Source organism: Tripterygium wilfordii, chromosome 19, assembly GCF_013401445.1.
Source record: "Tripterygium wilfordii isolate XIE 37 chromosome 19, ASM1340144v1, whole genome shotgun sequence".
NCBI lineage: Eukaryota > Viridiplantae > Streptophyta > Magnoliopsida > Celastrales > Celastraceae > Tripterygium > Tripterygium wilfordii.
In genome coordinates, this window is record NC_052250.1 from 790,816 (window position 1) to 816,144 (window position 25,329).

The following is a 25,329-nucleotide window of genomic DNA, read 5'->3' on the forward strand; positions in this document are numbered from 1 at the left end:
AAGAAAGCAGAGAGCCCTCATAGTTGCGTAGACAGCTCGCAGAGAGAACCACGGAGAGAAAGAGTGATGAACACCCACCACACGAGATGGAGACCCAAGTCTAACATCAGAAGTTTGGGCTGAACTCTCTATAGAAAACTAAACTAACTACGACTTGTCCTAACTACGACTTGTCTTTTCTCGATTCTCATTAGAGATCATGTGATGCAAACTAGTGCAAGCAATCACAACCTCACTAGTGAACACAAGAACTTTGAGAATCACTCTCGACTTTTTTATAAATTTAGGAATCACTCATTAATAAGAAACTTCTTCATAATAAAACATTCTACCCTCTGGCAAAGAAAACATAACTATAAATAAGATTACAATCCTCTTCCATTTTGGTAATAAGATCCCCTCATATCCCACGATTATAGCCTTCATCTACTCCCATGATCCATGCAGTTGACTACCCATTATTGACATCATTCTCTTCATAATTGTGCTGAATCAATGCCACTATTTTCACCTTGGCAATCAATTACTTCTCTGACCTTCATAACTTCTTGCTGGATTGGTGCCACCGTATCTTTATGGGCCTATCACAAACACTTTCGGTCCACAACTTCATGACAACAATATCTGATATGGGGAGGTTAGGACCATCTCTTGCATCATCATGAGCACGATGAGTCTCAGATATTTTGGCCACTTTAAAGGTGTTTTACTACATATGAAACGACTGCGTTTGGTATATTGAAATATTATATTCTTTCTATAGATACAGTATAAGTATTCAATGACGTGTCACAACTCACACGCACCAGAAATAACTAACAAAAACCGTTATTTGACCTTTTCACCACCGAAATACACACACTCTCACTGACCTGCTCTTGACTCTCTCATTCTCTCTCTGCTTTTCTCTCCTCTGCAAAACCCATTTTCTCCAGAAACCCAATTTTCCAGAGAAAATGTTGTTCCAGGAACCCACGAGAATGGTGGTCCGTCCAAAATACGTCTTCGTCATTGTTGCTGTTATTGTTGCTTTCAACGCATATCGCTATGCCCCTTCTTTTCTTTATAGAATCGCCTCAGATTATGATCAGGTGCCTTCACTTTCTATTTCTGTTTTTCATTTTCTTTCAGGATTTTTCATTCATTGATTCCAATTTTCTTTCTTGGCCAACGAAGCTGAAGTTGGAATACCCAGTTCACGATTCTGATATTTTCAAAGAAGTCTTCCAGAACCCCGAAGTCTTCTTGCAGAATTACGCTCTGATGGAGGACGTTTTCAAGATCTTCGTCTACCCAAACAAAGATGAAGATATGTCTTATCATCAGTGGGGCATTCACGGGGTGTTTTCTAGTGAAAAGTTCTTTCACTACAATCTCTTAACCTCTGAAAGATATTCCACGAGTGATGACTTGGAAGCTAATATGTTTTTCATTTCCCTTACTTCGTTACAAATTAGTGGCAAGGTACGATTTCTTTTGTTCCAAGAATTTTCTTTTTGCTGATAGTTTAAGAAATTACTACTCTTCTTTGGATTGTGTGTTTATACAGCTTTATGTATCTTGAACTCTAAAATCTCTTTATTGGTTTATGTATCTTGTTCTGCCATTTGTGCTTGTTAGGGTTGTGTAATTGCAATTATGGTAGAAGATTGTGAAAAATATAAATATCCACAGAAGAAAGATTTAGAGGGTCATAAGGGATGAAGGCCTCATATTTGATAAAATGTCAAGCTGAAAGAAATGATTTCCTTTCTTTCTTTTTTCTGTTCAAGAATGGTAGTAGGAACTACGTCAACAATTACTCGAACTGAACTATGTGACTTGTGACTATATAAAGATCCCATATTTGAAAAATGGCAAGATGGGAAAAATTGCTGTGCCAGTCTCTTTTTCACATAATGCAACATGATTGATCTCTTATTTTCACCTTCCTTGTATGCAGGGAGTTTATGCTAGTGGTGAGGATTATCTTCGGTACATAATTAATGAGTACCCTCACTTGAATCGAACTGAGGGTGTTTATCACTTTTTTGTGACTTGCCACGACAATGGAGCAAGTTTTTCAGAAAGATTTCCATTTTTAAATAATTCAATTGCAGTCTTGTGTTCCCCACATAATGATTCCAGACATGGCATACACCACAAGCACAACCGTATAACCCTCCCCCAGATACGACTGCCATATGAATTTCCAATGGGTGGCAAGGACATACACCACAGGTACCTCCAGATGTTCAAACACTTTGCATGCCTTCTTCATTGACTTACTATAAACATTCCTTTTGTCATCATCCATATAAATTCCCGTTTACAATTTAGCTTCTACAACCGTTTTTCTCCTTTTCAGGTTCTTCAGTATAGTTTAGGTTTAATATTCTCGGTTTGTTAGGAAACAGTTTTCGAATTATGACTAGATGTTGTGCAGGCAGTTTGTACATTTGAAATAAAGTCTATTTTCTTTTGGCTGATATATGTTTTTTTTTATCTCTAACATGTTTGGCTCCCCCAAATAATAAAAATTTTGTGGGTTTCCTTTTCTTTTTTTGTGTGTTTTGTTTTTCAATAAGACAGAGTTTGTCTGCCATGGTCAAATCTTTGTCATACAGACTGAAAATTTCCATTTATCTTTGCAAGATATAGAGAATTATCTGATGGAATAAAACTCTCATATCATGTTTTAGTAGAAACAAGAAACACTGCATCCCATGTCCATAAATTCTGTTTACACGACATTCACCTTGTGTGTATTGCAGGAAAAGACTCACTTTCTGGGCTAATCCAGCAGCTAGTTGGCCCATTCACCAACACAAAGAGAAATTCAAAACTTCCAAGTATTGCATTTGTGATGGAGCATCCTTTCGCACAAGAATCTGTATAACAGACTCAATCTATTTCGGATGTGTTCCTGGTAAGAACGCTCCTCTCAAGTGTTAACAATTTCCGGCTTTCCCCATAATTGAGTTCTGTGTCTTCCTATTGCTGAAATTTCTCATTACTGATCCGTGTATCGAGTTTTAAACTAGTTTTGTGTGCCTTCTCCACAGTGATCTTGTATGATAAATATGAACTGCCATTCAATGACATCCTTGACTGGAAAAAATTTTCTATAATAATTGCTGAGGATAACGTTGGTCGGGTAGAGCAGATTCTTGAAGACATACCAGATTCGGAATTCAGTGATCTGCATTACAACATAGTCAAGGTGAATAAGTGTTCTATAGCATTTTGGTGATAATCAGAGAAGCTGTCTCCGGTCTCAGTTTTTATATTTCTTTTTGATGTTGTCAGGTTCAAAGGCACTTCGTGTGGAATTCACCTCCAAGAAAATATGATGCCTTCCATATGATATTGTACGAACTCTGGTTGCGCCACCTATCCATATCAGTCGATCTTTTTGATTTCTGAACTTCTGTACATTTCCAAACACAAATATGACAAGCACTACTGTACAATTTTACTTTACCAGATCAAGTTGGGAGTTAAGGCATATCTGTTACTAGTTAGAATTTGTTCCATTCTTTGTTCATTTGTATTCTTGACGGCCTAATAAAGCTCCAGTTCTATTGAATACATCGATTCCTCTGTTTCTCAAACTTATTTCTTTCACCAAGGAAAATAATGGCGTCTTCTCATACAGAAGTTAAGGAATAGCCGTTACATATATGATCACATATCATAATCGGGACACAACTATATGCTCTAACAACATTGAGACTGATAATTTATTTCAGCCATCTCTATATTCTTTTTGGGACTGATAATTTATTTTCAGCCAAGAAAGTGAAAAGAAAGTTTCAAAGATGTAAAGGAAGAAGAAAGTCGAATACTGTAGATTTTGGAACATCTAGTAAGCACTACTTGCTTTTGTTAATAAATGATAGCATATCTATCTTCGTTATGGGGCAATGCAATTTTCGGTCATCGAAAGAGTTGATCAAATCCAATTCGACGACCGAATTTTCAAGAGATTTCAAATTGTGACTATCCAAGGAAAGGGTTTGGAAACAATAACAAAACAGTGATGAAACAACAAGTCAAGTATATGCCTTAATCACTTCGGTTGAGAAGTTGTTGGCCTCTTACGTTGTCTAATTAATACATTTTCTTGATCTTTGTTATTATATACAATTGATATGACATGAAGAGCATATTTCATTATATTATCTCCAATATTCTGTTATGTTTTTTTTTTAACCGAGAATGACACCATATAAGTTTACCCTCTGGACATCCGACATGGGCCTAAACTCGGGTGCCAGATCTACACGCAAATAAGTTTTTCACCTGACAACAGGATAAGTTAGGCCAAAGCTCAACGCGTAGTCACAAAGATGTTTCTCATAGTGGGAATCAAGGGCGGAGCCAGAAAATTATGTTAGGGTGAGCTACTATTAAAGAATTATCACTTTTATCCGTCTGAAAATGTTTTGCGAGGGTTTGCAAGTGAAATTTTTTTGGGACTATTTTCATTAGTTTAATTTCTCCAACACTAATTAAACTTGCTCCATCGTCATGGCAAGTCACAAAAAAGTGATGAACACCCTTAGTTCGATTCAAGTGAGGGTACTCGTTAATTATGTATCGAAGATATTCCTCACCATTAGCATAAATTCCCTGCATAAAAGGAAGGTGAAAATCAGAGATTAATCATGTTGCATTATGTGAAAAAGAGACTGACACATCAATTTTTCCAATCTTGCCATTTTTCGAATATGGGATCTCTATATAGTCACAAGTCACATAGTTCAGTTTGAGTAATCGTTGACGTAGTTCCTACTACCATTCTTGAAGAGAAAAAAAGAAAGGAAATCAATACTTTCAGCTTGACATTTTATCAAATATGACGCCTTCATCCCTCATGACCCTCTAAATCCTTCTTCTGTGGATATTTATATTTTTCGCATTCTTTTACCATAATTGCAATTACACAACCCGAACAAGCACAAATGGCAGAACAAGATTCATAAACCAATAAAGAGATTTTATAGTTCAAGATACATAAGTTGTATAAGCACACCATCCAAAGAAGAGTAGTAAGGATCAGATACATTAATTTCTTGAACTATCACCAAAAAGAAAATTCTTGGAACAAAAGAAATCGTACCTTGCCCATAATTTGTAACCAAGTAAGCGAAATGAAAAACATATCAGCTTCAAAGTTATCACTCGTGGAATATCTGTCGGAGGTTAAGAGATTGTAGTGAAAGAACTTTTCACTAGAAAACACCCCTTGAATGCCCCACTGATTATAATAACAAATATTTTCATCTTTATTTGGGTATATGAAGATCTTGAAATCCTCCATCCTAGCGTAATTATGCAAGAAGACATCCGGGTACTGGAAGACGTCTTTGAAAATACCAGAATCGTGAAGTGGGTAGTCCAAGTTCAACTTCGATGGCCAAGAAAGAAATTTGGAATCAATGAATGAACAAACAAACCTGAAAGAAACTGAAAAACAGAAATAGAAAGTGAAGGCACCTGATCATTATCTGAGGCGATTCTATAAAGAAAAGAAGAGGCATAGCGATATGCACTGAGAACAAGAATAACAGCAGCAATGAGGAAGATGTATTTTTGACGGACCACCATTTTCGTGGCAAAATTGGGTTTCTGGAACAACATTTTCTCAGGAAAACTGGGTTTCTGGAGAAAATGGGTTTTGCAGAGGAGAGAAAAGCAGAGAGAGAATGAGAGGGTCAAGAGCAGGTCATTGAGGGGGTGTGTATTTCGGTGCTGAAAAGGCCAAGTAACGGTTTTTGTTAGTTATGTCTGGTACGGGTGAGTTGTAACACGTCATTGTATACTTATACTGTATAAATAAAAGCAATATACCAAACGCAGTCGTTTCATATGTAGCAAAACATCTTGACAGTAACCAAAATTTCATTTCTATATAAAAATATTTCATATTAGACCCGACCTTGGCTGAAGCTTTGGCTTGTTTACAAGCAGCTCTGCCAATTCTCTAGGAATCTCAGCGATAAGTTTGTTCGAAGAAAGATCTAACCATTCAAGATTACTCAAGTTTCCCACAGAAGACGGGATATAACCGATGAGGTTGTTACGAGAAAAGTTGAGTCCTTTGAGAGAAATGGGCTTTCCAATGACTTCTGGTACGTCTCCTTCAAGCTTATTATTCGAGAAATCAATGGTCGCAAATGTCGTTAGTATTTTCAGCTGAATATACTCCAATCCTTTCATTGTCACAAACACAGAATCTTGATATAGAAAACCTTTCTCCATACACCGCAAACTGCCAGTACCCTCTTCCTTATTCCTCATGGATAAGGTTATTGATATTCTCGGCTGCTAGAAGACCAACAAAGTTGTTGTTCGAGATGTCAAAAATTCGTAACTTTGGGAAACAATGAGATCCATTGCAGTCCTGAATGGAACCATGAAATTTGTTGGACCTCAAGACAAGTACTTGTAGTTCTGAGAGAGTCTGCAACCAGTCCGGAAACGTGTCGTTTAACTTGTTGCCAACGTCTAGAGCTTCCAGCATTTCGCCACGGACAATAGATCTTGGCAAAGGTCCTTCATAATTGTTGCCATGTACGTTGAGAGTTCTCAAGACATTTTGCTTTGAAAATGTTCCTGGAATCTTTCCATGAAAGTTATTCGTCTGTAAATACAAAACCGACAGACGTCTGCTAAACCGTCCTATGCATTCTGGAACCGTACCACTCAAGTTATTTTTGAAATATCAAACACTTCCATGAGACTAGCATTTTTGGGAAATATCATCGGTGCACCAGCGGTGCTAATGCTGTGTAAGAAGACTCCTTTTTTTCCTTGGTGAAATAATCCATGCAAGAAATTAGTTTGAGAAACAGAGGAATCGATGTATTCAATGGAACTACAACTTTATTAGGCCGTCAAGAATACAAATGAACAAAGAATGGAACAAATTCTAACTAGTAATGGATATTCCTTAACTTCCAACATGATCTGGTAAAGAAAATGGTACAGTAGTGCTCGTCATCTTTGTGTTTGGAAATGTATAGAAATTCAGAAATCCAAAAGATCATCTGATATGGATAGGTGGCGCAACCAGAGCTCGTACAATATCATATGGAAGGCATCATATTTTCTTGGAGGTGAATTCCACTCGAAGTGCTTTTGAACCTGACAACATCGAAAAGAAATATAAAAACTGAGAACAGAAGACAGCTGATTATCACCAAAATGCTACAGAACACTTATTCACCTTGACTATGTTGTAATGCAGGTCACTGAATTCCGAATCTGATATGTCTTCAAGAATCTGCTCCATCTGATCAATGTCATCCTCAGGAATTATTACAGAAAATTTTGTCCAGTCAAGGATGTCATTGAATGGCAGTTCGTAGTTATCATACAAGATCACTGTGGAGAAGGCACACGAAACTAGTTAAAAACATGACTAAAAGATACACTGAAGAAACACAATGTAAGGAACAGTAATGAGAAACTTCAGCAATAAGAACTCAATTATGGGGAAGCCGGAAATTGTTATATAATTAAGAGGAGCCTTCTTACCAGGAACACATCCGAAATGGATCGAATCTGTTATACAGATTCTTGTGAGAAAGGATTCTCCATAGCAAATGCAATACTTGGAAGTTTTGAATCTCTCTTGATGTGGGTGACCGGGCCAAGTACCTCCTGGAGTAGCCCAGAAAGCGAGTCTCGTCCTGCAATATACACGAGGTGAATGTTGTGTAGCCAGAATCTACTGACTTGGGATGCAGTGTTTCCTGTTTCTACTAAAATATGATATGAGAGTTTTATTCCATCGCATAATTATCTATATCATGCAAAGATAAATGGAAAATTTCAGTCTGTATGATAAAGATTTGACCATGGCAGACAAACTCTAGCCAAAAATGTTAAGACAAAAAAACATATATCAAGCAAAGAAAAAGGACTATATTTCAAATGTACCAATTGCCTGGACAACATCTAGTCATAATTCGAAAACTGTTTCCTAACAAACCGAGAATATTAAACCTAAACTATACTGAAGAACCTGAAAAGGAGAAAATGGGTTGTAGAAGCTAAATTGTAAACAGGAATTTCCGAATTTATACCGATAATGACAAAAGGAATGTCCATAGTAAGTCAATGAAGAAGACATGCAAAGTGTTTGAACATCTGGAGGTACCTGTGGTGTATGTCCTTTCCACCCATTGGAAATTCATATGGCAGTCGTATCTGGGGGAGGGTTATACGGTTGTGCTTGTGGCGTATGCCATGTCCGGAATCATTATGTGCGGAACACAAGACTGCAATTGAATTATTCAATAAAGGAAATCTTTCTGAAACACTTGCTCCATCGTCGTGGCAAGTCACAAAAAAGTGATGAACACCCGTAGTTCGATTCAAGTGAGGGTACTCGTTAATTATGTACCGAAGATAATCCTCACCGCTAGCATAAACTCCCTGCATACAAGGAAGGTGAAAATCAGAGATCAATCATGTTTCATTATGTGAAAAAGAGATTGGCACATCAATTTTTCCCATCTTGCCAATTTTCGAATATGGGATCTTTATATAATCACAAGTCACATAGTTCAGTTTCCATGATCAAGTAATTGTTGACGTAGTTCCTATTACAATTCTTGAACAGAAAAAAGAAAGAAAGGAAATCATTTCTTTCGGCTTGACATTTTATCAAATATGAGGCCTTCATCCCTCATGACCGTCTAAATCTTTCTTCTGTGGATATTTATATTTTTCGCACTCTTTTACCATAATTGCAATTACACAACCCTAACAAGTACAAATGGCAGAACAAGATACATAAACCACTCTTTTACCATAATTGCAATTACACAACCCTAACAAGCACAAATGGCGGAACAAGATACATAAACCAATAAAGAGATTTTAGAGTTCAAGATACATAAAGCTGTATAAACACACAATCCAAAGAAGAGCAGTAATTTCTTGAAGTATCAGCAAAAAGAAAACTGTTGGAACAAAAGAAATCGTACCTTGCCACTAATTTGTAACGAAGTAAGGGAAATGAAAAACATATTAGCTTCGAAGTCATCACTCGTAGAATATCTGTCAGAGGTTAAGAGATTGTAGTGAAAGAACTTTTCACTAGAAAACACCCCTCGAATGCCCCAATGGTAATAAGACGTATCTTCGTCTTTGTTTGGGTAGACGAAGATCTTGAAAGCCACCTCCATCCCAGCGTAATTCTCCAAGAACACATCGAGGTTCTGGAAGACTTCTTTGAAAATACCAGAATCGTGAACTGGGTAGTCCAAAAACTTCAGCTTCGTTGGCCAAGAAAGAAAATTGGAATCAATGAGTGAAAAAACCTGAAAGAAAATGAAAAACAGAAATAGAAAGTGAAGGCACCTGATCCTTATCTAAGGCGATTCCATAAAGAAAAGACGGGGCATAGCGATATGCGTTCAAAGCAAAAATAACAGCAACAATGAGGAAGATGTATCTTGGACGGAACAACATTTTGTTGGGAGAATTGGGTTTCTTGAACAACATTTTGTTGGGAGAATTGGGTTTCTTGAACAACATTTTCTTGAGGAAATTGGGTTTCTGGAGAAAATGGGTTTTGCAGAGGAGAGAAGCAGAGAGAGAATGAGAGTCAAGAGCAGGTCAGAGAGAGTGTATATTTCGGTGGGGAATAGGCCAAATAACGGTTTTTTTGTTAGTTATTTCTGGTACGTGTGAGTGGTGACACGTCATTGTATGCTTATCCTGTATATCTATAGAAAGAATATAATAGTGCATCTCCCTCCGTGGTTCTCTCTCTGCGAGCTGTCTACGCAACGCAACTGTAACTGTAAGGGCTCTCTGCTTTCTTTATTTTTCTTCAAGTTTGAGTATGAGTTTCCATTATATAGATATATATATAGATGTATATATATGAATGTATATATTGTATTTGTCTAGGTAGTTGTGGTCTTGTTTTTAGGATTTGTGTAAGTTTGAATAGTTTTGAGATGACATTTGGAAACCTCACGTCCCAACTCAGGGAGAACTAAGGGGTCAACATAATTGAATATTAACCACTTGAGTAGTAGTTTGGTTTGTGAATCTCTTTAGTTGTTCACTAATTTTCAAGATTATTTATAACCCTCCCCCAGATACGACTGCCATATGAATTTCCAGTGGGTGGAAAGGACATACACAACAGGTACCTCCAGAAGCTCAAACACTTTGCATGTCTTCTTCATTGACTTACTATAAACATTTCTTTTGTCATTATTGGTACAAATTCCCGTTTACAATTTAGCTTCTACAACCGTTTTTCTCCTTTTCAGGTTCTTCAGTATAGTTTAGGTTTAATATTCTCGGTTGTTAGGAAAAAGTTTTCGAATTATGACTAGATGTTGTGCAGGCAGTTTGTACATTTGAAATAAAGTCCATTTTCTTTGGCTGATATATGTTTTTTTGTCTCTAACATGCTTGGCTCACCCAAATAATAAAAGTTTTGTGGGTTTCCTTTTCTTTTTTTGTGTGTTTTGTTTTTCAATTAGACAGAGTTTGTCTGTCATGATCAAATCTTTATCATACAGACTGAAATTTTCCATCTATCTTTGCAAGATATAGATAATTATCCAATTGAATAAAACTCTCATATCATGTTTTAGTAGAAACAGGAAACACTGCATCCCATTTTAGTAGATTCTGGCTACACAACGTTCACCTCGTGTATATTGCAGGACGACACTCGCTTTCTGGGCTACTGCAGCAGCTGCTTGGCCCACTCACCCACAAAAAGAGAGATTCAGAACGTCCAAGTATTGCATTTGTCATGGAGAATCCTTTCTCACAAGAATCTGTATAACAGACTCGATTTATTTCGGATGTGTTCCTGGTAATAAGGCTCCTCTTAAGTGTGGAACAATTTCCCGCTTCCCCATAATTGAGTTCTTATTGCTGAAGTTTCTCATTATGGATCCTTATATTGTGTTTCTTCATTGTATCTTTTAATCGAGTTTTTAACTAGTTTCATGTGGCTTCTCCATAGTGATCTCGCATGATAACTATGAACTGCCATTCAATGACATCCTTGACTGGACAAAATTTTCTGTAAGAATTGCTGAGGATTACATTTATGTGGTGGAGCAGATTCTTGAAGACATATCAGATTCGGAATTCAGTGACCTGCATTACAACATAGTCAAGGTGAATAAATGTTCTGTAGCATTTTGGTGATAATCAGCTCTCTTCTGTTCTCAATTTTTTATGTTTCTTTTTGATGTTGTCAGGTTCAAAGGCACTTCGAGTGGAATTCACCTCCAAGAAAATATGATGCCTTCCATATGATATTGTACGAGCTCTGGTTGCGCCACCTATCCATATCAGATGATCTTTCGGATTTCTGAACTTCTGTACATTTCCAAACACAAAGATGACAAGCACTACTGTACAATTGTTCTTTACCAGATCAAGTTGGAAGTTAAGGGATATCCGTTACTAGTTAGAATTTGTTCCATTCTTTGTTCATTTGTATTCTTGACGGCCTAATAAAGCTCCAGTTCTATTGAATACATCGATTCTTCTGTTTCTCTAACTAATTTCTTACATGGATTATTTCACCAAGGAAAAACAGGCGTCTTCTCGTACAGCATTAGCACTGTTGGTACACGATGATTCACAAAAAATGACCAGGTCACACCAGAGACGAGGATAATTACTCGGTTTCTGTTTGAAGAATCTCATCCTGTATTCTATTCATATATATTATTTGATAAAAAATAATTTTCTAGCTAGTGAAAAGGATGATGAACATTGAACAAAGTACGAGCTGATTGCAGTAAATGGACCTAAAAGGATCATGGTATGAAGATTCTGTCACTGTGATAATAAAAGGGTTGGAGTAAATGTTGGTGCAGATCATAAGAACATTCACAACAATTGACTTTTCAAGACAAGAAGTTTTGAAGGAGAGATTCAGAACGTCGTCCAGAGCTTATTTCTTTCAAAGGCCTCCACATTTCACATAACAGCATTTCACAGGCGAGATTCCTCGAGAATTGGTTGGTTTGACGTTTCTTGCGCAATTAAACCTCCCGCAGAACAAGCTTGTTGGATCTATACCACAGGAGAAACAGTTCAACACATTTGACTATAGTTCCTATGAAGGGAACTTGGGGCTGTGTGGATTTCCATTGTCATATGCAGATGGATTATATTGGAAGATAACAATGATGGATTGCATTTGTGGACTGGTGTGTGGATTGTCTTTGGATTACATTGTATTCTCAACAGGAAAACCACAGTGGTTAGTGAGGATGAAAGAAGCAGATCATCTCTTGAAGGCCAGAGGAGATAATCAGAGACGGCAAGGGAGAAGTCTAGGATAAACAGTGAGAAATTTGTGCTAATGTGCAAGTATTGGTCACTTGTTTCATGAAATTCTCCTGCTTCTCATATGAAACTCTTGTAGTATCAGCATATGAAACTCTAGTAGTATCTGCTTTTTTTTTCTTTGATCTCTGTAGAGTTGAGGCCTTAGGGGTCCTCTGATTATGTACAGTTGTTTCAACTCATCTTTGGATGTGGGAGAACAATCAGCACCATGCTGGTGACAAGACTGGGTCGAAATCCATGCAAGTAGAGGTCCACAAGGGAGAAAAACCCATGGAACAAGGATTTCATAAAAAAATATTTCAAGTGGATGGTTCAAACTCCCGACTGCGAGCACCATACTCCTTAAGCCGAAAAAAATATCGTTGTTACTCATAATTTATTTTCAGTCTTTTTGAGACTGAGAATTTTAATTTATCTTCAGCCAAATCAGTTATTTGTTGGAATCAGATTCAGATATGAATTCATGTATTTGGGGTTGGTGAGCCCCTTCTTACTATACATGTCCATAATTCTATAAGGTGAAATTTTCTCAAATTGATACAGGTGCAATTTGGTCATTTCGTACTTAGCTCACTTGTTCTCCTCTCCCAGCAAAATCTTCCCTTTCAAACCCACCAAATGCTTGGGAGGAACCAAAACCCAAGCCCTCTTTTTCTCTCTCGCTTTCTCACCATCCAAACAAGTACGTGAGCTTGATTCCCTCCACATCCAAAGATATTAGCTCCCTTTACTTGGAAGTGTATGTAAAGATATCAAAATTTTGGGTTTCTTGGGGTTTGCTTCACAATTTGGTCTGGTTGGATGGAGACTGCACTGGAAAAATCAATTCTTGGTCATCCCTTGTTCGTTCCCGGAAAGAAACTCTCATGTTTCATGCATCAGAACCGGAATTTGAAGTTGCCAACGAAGTTTGCCGCAAGTAATCATCGATACCCATTTTGGGTTCAATCGAATTTTGCCAAACCGTATAGTTTGACGGGCTTTTTTGTTTCACGATTGGCTAAAACTGGTAAGTATGATAGAAGTATGCATTTAAAGTCCCTTGGTAGGGATAGAGAGCATCTGGGTATTGAAGGAAAAGTGGTTTCGGTGGCAAATTCGAAATTCGTGAGAGTTTTGATAAAATGTGGAATCGTTTTGGGAGCTATGGTTTGTGGGGTTTTGGTGTTTGGTTGCAAGGGAGTGTTTGCTGAGGGAGGCGTGGTGAGTGTTGGACAGGAGACATTGTTGTTGAGCAATGCGTTGCCGAAGGTTTTGCAGCTTTTGAGGGTTTTCAAGGAGCAGGGTTTGGTGTTGGCAGCGCTACTGGGTCTCTCAGCATTCTTCTCAATGGCTGAGACTGCAATAACCACATTGTGGCCGTGGAAGGTATGGAATTTTTGTACTCCATGACTTGTAGGTTTGGCTTTATTTGAATGCTATTGAACCATCAAATTGATGTCCTATTTCATCATGAAGTTTGAAGACATGAAATTAAAGATTCAACCAAAATAAAATAATTTGTGTCCTACAAGTTGATTGTCCATACTCCATCATTGATTTATAAGTTGTTCTATTATTTAGGAATGGTTTAGTTGGACTTTAATGCTTTTCCTATTGTTTGCTACTAAACAACACAACACAGTCCACCTTAGCATCGTTGTGTCATGATTTTGCTACTGGCTACTGTCCCTTTGCGCCTCCTCTGGACTCTAGCATTTTTTTAATGTGATTAATACTTGTCAAAGGATGTTATTTCATAGGTTTAGGAAATTTCCATATGGATTACCTTTATCTATTCATTTCCTCGTGTACAATCCAGCATTTTAGAATTCCATTATATGATTTCACAGATTCGTGAGCTGGCTGAGAAAGAGTCTGACAATGGTGTCTTCAAAATGCTGCAGAGTGATGTTACACGGTTTTTGACAACTATTCTTATTGGCACAACGTACTCTCATCTCTTTAGGAACTTCTTCGCATTTCCTGGTGCAACTTTCGGGGGGAATTTTGTTCTCACATTAACTTCTATTGGTTTTCAGCGTTGTCAACATTGGAGCTACTGCATTAGTGACAGATGCGGCAACAGCAATATTTGGTGAAGCTGGTGTTAGTCCGGCCACTGGAGTAATGACTGTATGTATATAAGCCTAGCTCTCCCTTTTTTATCAGAAAAACGATTTATAAGAGCACCAACGTGGTGCAGAAAGAAGAGATGTTCCTATTGCTCTCTTTATCTCTCATACAAAATGCATTCATTCTCCTGCATGCCTTGTTTCTTTTCCCATTGCAATCATGGGGTGGTGATATGCTTTGCTCAATGCTTGAGTTGGAGGCAACACATCCACCTTAGCTTGGTTGAGTTCACCTTAGCAGGAAAGCGTAGATCGAAGTTTTTATTATCTTAAACATATATTTCCTTGCCTAAAATACAAGACATATTTGACAAACTTAGAAAACTAGTGAAGTTTTCAGATTTACTATGATGTAGCGTAATGCTAGTTTAGGAATGTTCACGTTCATGCTTCCTTTAAATATGAAGCCAATGCTGAATTTTAATGTGTCTATGTTCTGTCTTCTACTCTTCTCCCTAGGCCTACAATGCCTTTGTGGTTCAAAATAGTAATCTTCTGCCTTTTTCCAAATATCATTAAATCAGTTATTTCGTTCTTGATTGATTATAGGTTGCCATATTGCTGCTTACTGAGATCACTCCAAAAAGTTTGGCTGTTCATAATGCTGCAGAGGTTGCTAGATTTGTGGTAAGTACCAAATTAACATCTTCAAATCGAAGTATCCAACTAAAAACCAAATGTAACTGCTAAACTGATCCTTTTCTCTTCATATTTTTTCAGCTCTGCAGTCCTTTGTGGTTGGTTTATGTTCCTTCTAGTTCAAACTTATATGGCTGATGTTGTTTGTGATGCCTCTAGGTTAGGCCAGTGGCTTGGCTTTCCTTGATTTTATATCCTGTGGGAAGGGTTGTGACATATCTTTCAATGGGAATGCTAAAGGTTCTTGGTCTCAAAGGCCGAAGGTACAGTTATATTAACCCCATTTTCATATCTTTTTAATCTTCCCCTTTGCAAAGACAGATGCAAAGAGATTCCTTTTAATGTGGCGTTTTCCATTTGTATTATCTAGTTTTGTACGACATTTTCATTATTATTAGTTTCTTTCTTTTTTCCTTCTTTTTTTTTTTTAATCCTACCTTCTTTTGTTTCTGTGTAATTAGTGAACCATCTGTCACTGAACAAGAGCTGAAGCTGATGCTTCGAGTGGCAGAATCGAGTGGGGCAATAGAGGAGGAGGAACAGGTAATGGACTAGTGTATGTTGGTTCTCCTGGTTTGTGTGTTCCTTTGTTTTGATATAAGAAGTCTGTGCAATTCATGAAGATGGCTGTGAATTATTTCTATCATGATGATCGTCATATTTATACAGGCGAGCATGTGGCCCTATGGTAGAGTTGCAAGGGTGCAACCTAGAGGTCACATGTTCTTCTTGAAAACAGTCACTCCAAATATTATGTGAGGGTAAGGTCTGTGTACATCCTTCCCCAATAAAATATAAGCTTTTAGACTTTTACAACGAACATGTGGTCTAATAGTAGAGTTGCAAGGGTTCAACCTAAAGGTCACATGTTCAATTCTTGGAAACAACCTCTCCACATATTATGTGGGGGTAAGGTCTGCGTGCATCCTGTATGTTCCTGACCCAGCTCATTGCGGGAGCCTTGTAATTGGGAGTTGTTTACATTTACATGGCCGTCATATTTATCTTCATTTTCAAAGCCTTTATCCCAAACCATTTGGGGTCAGTTCTGTGAATATGTAAGAGAACATTGAGCAATGTGTTTAGATCAGTGTTTCATCGCTGAGACAAGGTTCGGTTAAATTCAATAACGGAGGTACAAAAAAGAGTTTAACAGATGAGAGGAAAAAGGTGTTTGTATCCATTCACTAAGTCAAAACCTAAGTCTGACCAGTATATATACTACCCATACATGTACCCTCACTTAGACAGAGAAGGAAAGGAAAAAAAAAGGTTTAGCAGATGAGAGGAAAAAGGGTGTTGTATTCATTCACTTAGGCGAAACCTAAGTCTGACCCTGAATATATATTACCCATACATACGCCTTAACTTAATCAAAAAAGTAAAGGAAAATAACCAATAGCTATCTAGCTTGCAAATATGAGAGAATGTGCCTGCGGTCATGGCTGGCCTCTAGATTGTTCTCTTTTACCATTTAAATGATATACTGCTTACTGTTTCGCTGCTAATCTACATGTGGAAATCCCATAAAACAAGTTGCCTTTCTACATTTTTCCTCTAGAATGTTCTTATGTACAATTCCCTTGCAGGATATGATTGAAAATGTGCTGGAGATAAAGGATACACATGTTAGAGAAGTGATGACACCTCTTGTTGATGTAGTAGCAATTGATGCAAGTGCAACTCTTATAGATTTCCACAACTTATGGGTGACCCATCAATATTCAAGGTAATGAAATTGTTAGGTGTTCCTGTCTCAGCCAATTATCCACTTCCAACAGACTCAAAATTGCGTGGGTGAATTGGCAGGGTCCCCGTTTTTGAACAACGTGTCGACAACATAGTGGGTATTGCATATGCCATGGATCTCTTGGATTTTGTTCAGAAAGTCAGGCAATTTTTTCCATTGTTCCTTTCCTTTAAAGTTATCAATTTGTTTATTAATTGAAATATTGAATGCAACAATCTCATAGCCTGGAGAACTATAATCTGTTTGATTTTGAAGGGTGAGCTGCTAGAAAGTACTGATGTTGGGGACATGGCTCACAAACCTGCATTTTTTGTGCCTGGTAATTTCTAGTTCTAATATAATTGCAGTTGTGCTTGAGAATTATATCAATTTTTTGCCTTTTTCATGTCGGTGTTATTATGGTTCTGGAATTCAGATATGTAAGGATTGTGTTCAACACACACTGACAAGGATCATGGTATTTGTGCAGATTCAATGTCAGTGTGGAATCTTCTTAGAGAGTTCCGCATCAGGAAGGTTCACATGGCTGTTGTTCTTAACGAATATGGTGGAACTGTTGGAGTATGTATAAATCATAGCTCCCTAACTCTAATGAGTTCTTGTTTCAGTAAAAAATAATACTTTTTTAGTATTTGGAAATTGTTCTCCGGAAACTCTACCTGGCTCATGCAGTTTGTCTTCTTAATTTAAATTGTCAACATAGCAACTCGTGGGCTTCTAAATGTTTCTTTACCCCAGTATAGTGGAAATTTATTTGAAATTTTGGATAAAGAAAATAAAAATAATTAGCAAACTATAAGACTCATAAGCCATTAAAAATGTTGAACGGTGCGTAAGTGCGGGCCTTATACCTCCAGAGTAAGCAGACAAAGTTGCTTCATCTATCTTAAGTTGGTAACATTGTCTCATCTAGAAAATAGGTAGCATTGTCAAATCGCCAATAATAGTACTGGTTATTGGTCCTTAGTGATGTGAAGTGTCCGATGTGGCAACTTCAGGAGATCTGTTATCAAACACAGATGCAAGATGTCCAACAAGGCAAAACAGACATTCATAGATACTGTAGGTTCAAATGCTTTGTTGATAACTGAAGTGCATTCCCTTGTGGAACAGTTTAGTTGTATGGTCACATTACTGGGCGTATAGAAGCAAATGTGCATTTTTTTGCATTACCTTTATCTTACTTATAATATTTTGTTTCTTTTTCATTGTGGTTGAACAGATAATAACCCTAGAAGATGTGGTTGAGGAGATCGTTGGTGAAATCTTTGACGAAAATGATTCAAAAGTAATGCTCTGAATAGATTAGTGCACTTTTACTATTCCTCACAGATGACTATATTATTTTCTCAAAACTAAAATTTATGTTCTTTGTATTCGGATTATATAATGAGCCATAGTAACCACTCAATAATTGGATGGCAGTGAAATTTATGGCAAAAAGGGTATGAACAAAATTCAACTGACTGCAGGCTGGAGTTAGTTGATTTAACATGTTCTCCTTTCTCTGTTTATTGTTGGGTGCTACTTACTAGCTATCCTGTGTGTTTACCTTGTTGGCCTTCTTGGCACTTGTGGGCTCATCTTTACATAGATTAAATTCTATGGTGCACTTGATAGCTGGCGGCAAGTACTCAAAGAAGAGCTAACTATCCATTATGCAATTGTGTCCTTGATTGGAGGTTATGATACGAGGGGAATAGTTTTTTTGTTTTTTGTTACTACACATGCCTGATACTTATTTCTTGTGTATCTTATTCTTGGGTGATTGGTATGTTACACTAGATATTAATAGTGGTTAGATACGTTTGCACTATAATCTAATCATGAATTTCAGTTTAACTTTGTTTCTCCCTCTTTTGGGTGCATTAGGAAGAGATCCAGAAGAAAACTGGGTATATTGTTATGCGAGCGGAGGGAATATATGATGTTGATGCTAATACATCTATCGACCAACTCTCTGAAGATCTGAATATCAAAATGCCAGAGGTATGGTATTTTCTTCGTTGCTGAACAATGGATATAATAGATGAGTAATATGGTTATGCTGATACTAACATACCCGTAAATGTGTCAATTATCTAGTGAGTTGACCAGATGCAATGATTTATATTCAATACGTATAAATGACTAGTAAACAATGAAATAGACCTAGAAAAGGAGGAAGGGATAGTCAACCTCAGAGTTAGATCTTCTAGTGGGGGAGTTTGATGTAGTCTCACCTCTTTGCAAATCTTGCAAGGAATTTTTTTTTCTGAACTCTTCGGTATGAATCCGCTGCCATAAGTCTTATATTTTATGGAGAAAACTAAATCCTAATTCTGTATTTTTTATTTTTTTTTTGAATGGAAAAAGTTTTATTCAAGCACCAAGGGGGTGCAACCCAAACAAATTACAAGGGGGAGATAAACAGATGATCAAAAACGTTCCCAGAAAAGGAAGTGCCCTAGAACCTAAGGCAATCAAACCAGGTGACTAAGAAAGTGTCTATTGAGGATTCTTTGTTTTTGAGCACTCTGTTATTCCTCTCCAGCCATAGCATCCACATCACAGAAATTGGAATTAATTGGATAAAACTTCCTTGCCTTTTGTCCCTGCTTACACCCTTCCAAGCCAATAATTCGTTGTCCACTGAAGAATTAGTGACCCAAGAAATGCCGAGCAGCCTCAGAATATTTGCCCAAATTTTAGAAGACCACTCGCAGTGCAAGAGAAGATGGCTGATAGATTCCAAACCTGCTTTACAGAGGCAACATCGGTTCACCAATGAAATGCCTCTCCTTTGCAAGTTATCCATTGTTAGGATTCTACCCCATACTGCCTCCCAGCAGGAAAAAAACACACTTAGGGGGAGCCTTAGATTTTCAAAGCCATTGCCAAGGGAATTGAGAGTTCCCATTGTGCAATTTATCTTTCAGAAGTTCCTAATTCTGTATTAAAAGGAGAGACTTTCTAGTTGTGGTTATGAACGGAAATTGTTGCCTAATAATTAAATAAGTCTTAACAAATCAAAATATGATTAATGTTGGACGTGATTGAAAATTTTTTGATACCTTAAAATGAGATACAGATTAGTTTTGGCAATCTCTAAAGTAAGATTGCCTTCTTGAACTGGCTCCCTTGACCATTTCTTGCTGGTATTTTATCTGCACTTACTAAAGTAGTGTTTGAAAGTTCATATGAGGGTGAATATCCGTAATTTATCCATCAATTGAAATACACAAATTTGTTTACCAAAGAGCTATTGTATGCATGATATCTGTTTTTTCTTTTTATATAAAAAAAAAAAAGCAAAAAAACCAAAGGACAACACCTAGACCTAGTGCGCAAGGGACTCCTAGTAGTTGTAGATTGTGGAAATGGTAGATGTATGCAACCTGGCATACATATTTCTGGGAAGGTGTTTCTATGTTTACACCTGCGTTGCATTGGATGCAATAAAGCAAATTTGTCATCGTGCCGAAATACATTCTGGAAGAGGGAAAAAATCTCAATAATTACTGAAAATGGGGCTCCCCAACTTACCCCTCCAAGTCCCCATATCATAATACTTGCTTTTGATTATACAATCTGGTAGGTGTGTCCGAAACTCTCTTACCTGACTTTTTTTTTGGGATGGGCATAGTTACCCCTTACCTAAGCGGAGGAGGAAATTCTATTTAATCATACATTATAATGATCGAAAATGAGAAACTAGTTATCCTAGACTAGATAGGATGAAGGTTAAGACTTTGTTTTGGCGAAATTGAAGCACTCTTATCCAATCTAGTCATTTCAATTTTTTAACCTTTTTATTATTTGAGATTATATAGTCTTGATTAGGCTTTTTATGGCCTAGTTATCAGTTGTTTTTCTCAGTGATATATGATATCTTGCATTCTTGCCTTGTTATGGAGTCTCGGTAATAAAAAATAAAAAAATGCATTCCACCAGGTTCTAGTGCCCATCACTGAAAACTAAACCGGTGAAGTACCGAGTGGAATAAATGTTTCTTTTTAGCCTCGAATAAAAGCAACTAAAATAGAATGAACTTGAGTTTTGGTCCAGGTTTTGATTCATACATATTCAAGTGTTTTGAACATATTGAAAATGCATTCATACTTGTTCAAATGTTGTGATTATTCTTAAAACTCATTACCTAATCAAGTCTTTTCCTTTTTGTGTGGTGTTACAGGACCATCAATATGAGACGGTATCCGGTTTTATATGTGAGGCATTTGGATATATTCCAAGGACAGGTGAAAGTATTAAAGTAGTCCTTGAGAAGGCGAATCAAGAAGAGGACAATGAACATACTGAAGCTGGTTCTGACCGGCAAGATCTAAAAGAAAAAAGTCACGTTTATAAACTTGAGGTATGGTCCAGGTTTCTTGTTTTACATTGTCCAAAGTAGAAGTTACAAATTCACATATCCCTTCTATTTCTGAATCAAAATTATGCCAAGTTTTTTGTATGCTATTGCAAGTTAACTGATCAAGAAGTAAATGATTATTTGTTGTGTGAATGGATTAGCAAAGCACATCTGTGTCCTCTTTTTTTCCTGTCGTGTGCATCTCCCATCTCAACAGTCACTTGCCAGTTTACTTTAGTTAAATATTAAAACAGAATGCAAGCAGTTTTTCACCTCGATTCAGTATGGTATTTGAATCAATTGAAAAAACATTTGAATTGAAAAATCCTTCTAGTCATTGATTTCTAGCCGTGTTCCTGTTAGTTTGTTTCAGAAGGAAAGTCATTGTTTTTTTATATGCTGTTAAATTGCTTTGCCAATTTATTGTTAGCAAGCAGTATGTTCCACCCTATTTGGTGGGGCGATCCCATCCGGCGGCACCACAAAGCTGCGTTGCTCCACCAAACAGGTGGTACGTGCCAGCGGTTCCGCTGAAAAAAAAAAAAAAAGCGCTCCATTTCAGAGCTTCTTTTGAGCGGCTAATTTTTTTTCAAAAAAATGCGTGGGGCCCACTGATATTTAACAGTATTTATGTTTATATTTAATAAAATAATTATTTAATAAAACAATAGTTTCACAATAATATATTAGCCGCTCAATGAGGGAAATCATTGATCGTTCTACTCTCAACTAAAATATCAGAAATAGATTATTTTCTTCATTTCCTACTTTTGCATGTCATTCGTTGCTGACACTCCATTTACCCAACCTACCTTAATAAATAACCACAATGTATGTACCTTTCTAAGTTGTATAAATTCCTCTGTCAGTAGCAACCGCTTACATGTTCATGTTTTGAAGCCATCTTAGTTACTACTCATATATCCTTAGTGTCATGAAAATAGTCGCCATGTTAAAAAGTATGATCACCAAAAGGAAACTGATAGAATGCAACGACTGTTACACCCTACCTGTTACAATGTTTCCTCTTTGATTTGCCTAAAGATTTCCTTTTCTTAATTTGCCTGAATGACCGGAAACTTAACTTGATAAGCTGTCACAAAACTTGCTAATATTTGTTTTTGGTGTAGATATTAGAAGGAAATGCTAGAAAGGTCAGTGCTATTCGGTTTGAACGCATAAACAATAGTGATGAGATTTTGGAGGCCAAAGAGTTAACTCGCTTGGTTCCCAAAATCATGAGGAGGAGATGGAGCAGTGATGAAGATTCAGATAATACTGGTTATGAGCATTCGTCCCAAAAGAAACATGAGGATGGCCTTTCTGATGAGTATGTCGTTGCTGACCTTGACGAAGAAAATGAGAACTCCAGTAGAAGGTAGTAACTTTTTTTATATATATTCTTACAGCTTCGTAGAATGACAAAAATTTGAGGAACAAAACAAAGGAACTAGAATACGAGACATACTAACATTGTGAAAACAAAAAATCATAAATGAAGTGAAGTATCAACATCTGAGTCATCAAAGTTACGAGTACCATGCATGACCTTATTTTCATGCCACGCGTTAGTCAAATTAGGGGTTTCATTAGTTTGGAGATCCGTATGCTTGTTCTGTCTTTCTGGTTGGAAGTTGGAATGGCCCCGAGGAGGTGGTCTAGGAGTTAGGATCAACTCAGAATGGAAGAAGGGCTTTGGTTGCTCACAAGGTGTGGTTGGATTAATCTGCTCTGCTTCCGAAATCAGCCTTAACTGCTCTCTGTGCTGCCTCATTTCCTTTTCTTTTTCCAACCTTCTGAACCTCTCTTGCAGGAGGGCGATGGAGGAATGAACGGAAGTGGAATCACAGCCTTTGCTACTACCCATCACAGGAAGTAGTGGAGTCTTTCAATGAAACTGAATAAGGTGCCCTGACTTCCGATTTCTGTATTGTTATATATAGGACATGAATGTGCAATGCACTCTCTGTTGATGTAAAAGGAAAAGGTGGAATCAGCAGCTGATTGCAAAGTCCAAGAAACAAGGCAACGGTATGCGGTCAGTTTGAGAAGTTTTGAGTTGGTTGATGTGATGAGATAAACGAAAGTACTTGTTTAGGGACCAAAGGGTGGGAATGAAGATCCAAAATGCTGTGGAAGTTTGTTCTTGGAAGAGTTTCTTTAGGGGGAATAAAGGGATGGGTTATGCCCTGTCGGCTTATTCCTTGAGTCGCTATTGCTCTGGAGTAGATGGTGCCCCCCTTTTTCTGATGGTGATCCCTTATTTGGTGGTGCATTGTTGGGATCTTTTTATTTTATCATTTTCATTCTGTTTTTAGTTTGGCGGAATGCATAAAGGAAAAGAAACAACTAGGGTTGCCGATGTAAAGGCCGGACAAAGAGTTGGGATGGAGAATCATTTTTTCCTGTTTTTTTCTTGATTGAAGTTTTTGATGGTTATGAAATAGAACCATAACCTGCCAAATGCAACATCCTCTGCTCCTCTGTCTCCTCACCCCACACCACACACAATCTCTTCCTTACATTTTCTGTTGTCTTGGAGTTGTTTGGATGGAAATGACATTGGATGTGCAGAGGAAATGATGTAGAGATTATGTACCGGATACATCTATGGCTGTTTCTTGTTTGGAAGGTTCTGTAGAGCAACTTAAACGTATTGGTTGTGCTTTGAATTTGAAATTGATCAATTTGGAGGCATCCTTGCAAGCACTCTATTCTATGCCCTAGTTAGGTTGTTTTTTTTCATTCTTAAAAGGTCCAATAGACAAACTCCAAAATCATGGAGACTAATTGACCTTAGTGTGTTGATCAATATGCTCTAAATTTTGTATAAATTATGGGTTATTAAGCACATAATCAAATTTAGTGTTTGGAAGAAATGGGTCGACCAAACCATATAGACTCGGGTGGTCCTGAATTCGATTTTTACATGGAGTAATACATGTTCAATTTTCACTTGGAGCGATACATTTGTGACCACGTGTTAGGCTTTAGTCAACTTATACTCAAAGGGTATTCGATTTTTACATGGAGTAATACATATTCGATTTTCGCTTGGAGTAATACATTTGTCACCACGTGTCAGGCTTTAGCCAACTTATACTCAAAGGGAGCGATACATTTGTGACCACGTGTTAGGCTTTAGCCAACTTATACTCAAAGGGTATTCGATTTTTACATGGAGTAATACATATTCGATTTTCGCTTGGAGTAATACATTTGTCACCACGTGTCAGGCTTTAGCCAACTTATACTCAAAGGGAGCGATACATTTGTGACCACGTGTTAGGCTTTAGCCAACTTATACTCAAAGGGTATTCGATTTTTACATGGAGTAATACATATTCGATTTTCGCTTGGAGTAATACATTTGTCACCACGTGTCAGGCTTTAGCCAACTTATACTCAAAGGACATATTCGATTTTCGCTTGGAGTAATACATTTGTCACCACGTGTCAGGCTTTAGCCAACTTATACTTAAAGGACATATTCGATTTTCGCTTGGAGTAATACATTTGTCACCACGTGTCCAACTTATACTTATAATACATATTCGATTTTCGCTTGGAGTAATACATTTGTCACCACGTGTCAGGCTTTAGCCAACTTATACTCAAAGGGAGGTCCTGAATTCGATTTTTACATGGAGAGTAATACATATTCGATTTATGACCACGTGTTAGGCTTTATCCAACTTATACTCAAAGGGTAAGAATACATTTATGACCACGTGTTAGGCTTTAGCCAACTTATACTCAAAGGGTAAGAATACATTTGTGACCACGTGTTAGGCTTTATACAAGTATAACATCACAAATTTGAGTCTAACTCTTTATTTAGAACTCAAGTTGACAATAAGAGGTTTGACATCCCTTATAAGTTAGATTCTAAATCCATTATCTTCCGATGTGGGATTCTCATAAAAACAAAGAAGTGGATCGATCAAAAAACTAATAGCTAAATATAAAATATATTGTTTGTTTAGGGTTTAATGTTTGTTTAGGGTTTAAGTACCTAAACCTTGATTGTTCTTGGTATCGAAGGTGGTCCACAGCCCACTTGATCAATGATATGTAGTGCACATGACCCAATGATGATGAGGACCCACCAAGTGAATTGATGATATCATATGGGA

At 37.3% G+C, this 25,329-nt stretch overlaps 5 protein-coding genes across 5 annotated transcripts; 3 read left to right on the top strand and 2 right to left on the bottom strand.

Moving 5' to 3' along the window:
* The first annotated feature begins 819 nt into the window (after positions 1-819).
* LOC119986297 (probable glycosyltransferase At5g03795) lies at positions 820-3,485 on the top strand. Its single transcript, XM_038830875.1, has 6 exons — positions 820-1,091; positions 1,177-1,464; positions 1,943-2,220; positions 2,754-2,908; positions 3,045-3,202; positions 3,289-3,485. Exons 1-6 carry the CDS (start codon positions 957-959, stop codon positions 3,403-3,405), a joined length of 1,131 nt encoding a protein of 376 aa, XP_038686803.1. The 5' UTR covers positions 820-956; the 3' UTR covers positions 3,406-3,485.
* An 865-nt stretch (positions 3,486-4,350) lies between these two features.
* LOC119986123 (probable glycosyltransferase At5g03795) lies at positions 4,351-5,707 on the bottom strand. Its single transcript, XM_038830672.1, has 2 exons — positions 5,105-5,707; positions 4,351-4,614 (listed from the first exon to the last, which is right to left on the bottom strand). The coding sequence occupies exons 1-2, from the start codon at positions 5,303-5,305 to the stop codon at positions 4,351-4,353; spliced, it is 465 nt and encodes a 154-aa protein (XP_038686600.1). The 5' UTR covers positions 5,306-5,707.
* A 1,158-nt stretch (positions 5,708-6,865) lies between these two features.
* Positions 6,866-9,569, bottom strand: LOC119986298 (probable glycosyltransferase At5g03795). The gene is made up of 6 exons (XM_038830876.1): positions 9,358-9,569; positions 8,982-9,272; positions 8,150-8,427; positions 7,525-7,679; positions 7,214-7,371; positions 6,866-7,131 (listed from the first exon to the last, which is right to left on the bottom strand). Exons 1-6 carry the CDS (start codon positions 9,532-9,534, stop codon positions 7,015-7,017), a joined length of 1,176 nt encoding a protein of 391 aa, XP_038686804.1. The 5' UTR covers positions 9,535-9,569; the 3' UTR covers positions 6,866-7,014.
* LOC119986124 (probable glycosyltransferase At3g42180) lies at positions 9,565-11,539 on the top strand. The gene is made up of 6 exons (XM_038830674.1): positions 9,565-9,636; positions 9,732-9,796; positions 10,085-10,156; positions 10,686-10,840; positions 10,994-11,151; positions 11,235-11,539. The coding sequence occupies exons 1-6, from the start codon at positions 9,565-9,567 to the stop codon at positions 11,349-11,351; spliced, it is 639 nt and encodes a 212-aa protein (XP_038686602.1). The 3' UTR covers positions 11,352-11,539.
* Positions 11,540-12,902: 1,363 nt separating this feature from the next.
* Positions 12,903-23,899, top strand: LOC119985923 (putative DUF21 domain-containing protein At3g13070, chloroplastic). Its single transcript, XM_038830402.1, has 15 exons — positions 12,903-13,707; positions 14,172-14,269; positions 14,361-14,454; positions 15,003-15,080; positions 15,252-15,355; positions 15,554-15,635; positions 16,682-16,821; positions 16,902-16,980; positions 17,098-17,161; positions 17,312-17,403; positions 18,065-18,130; positions 18,715-18,831; positions 21,017-21,196; positions 22,324-22,571; positions 23,007-23,899. The coding sequence occupies exons 1-15, from the start codon at positions 13,141-13,143 to the stop codon at positions 23,023-23,025; spliced, it is 2,028 nt and encodes a 675-aa protein (XP_038686330.1). The 5' UTR covers positions 12,903-13,140; the 3' UTR covers positions 23,026-23,899.
* The last annotated feature ends 1,430 nt before the right edge of the window (positions 23,900-25,329 follow it).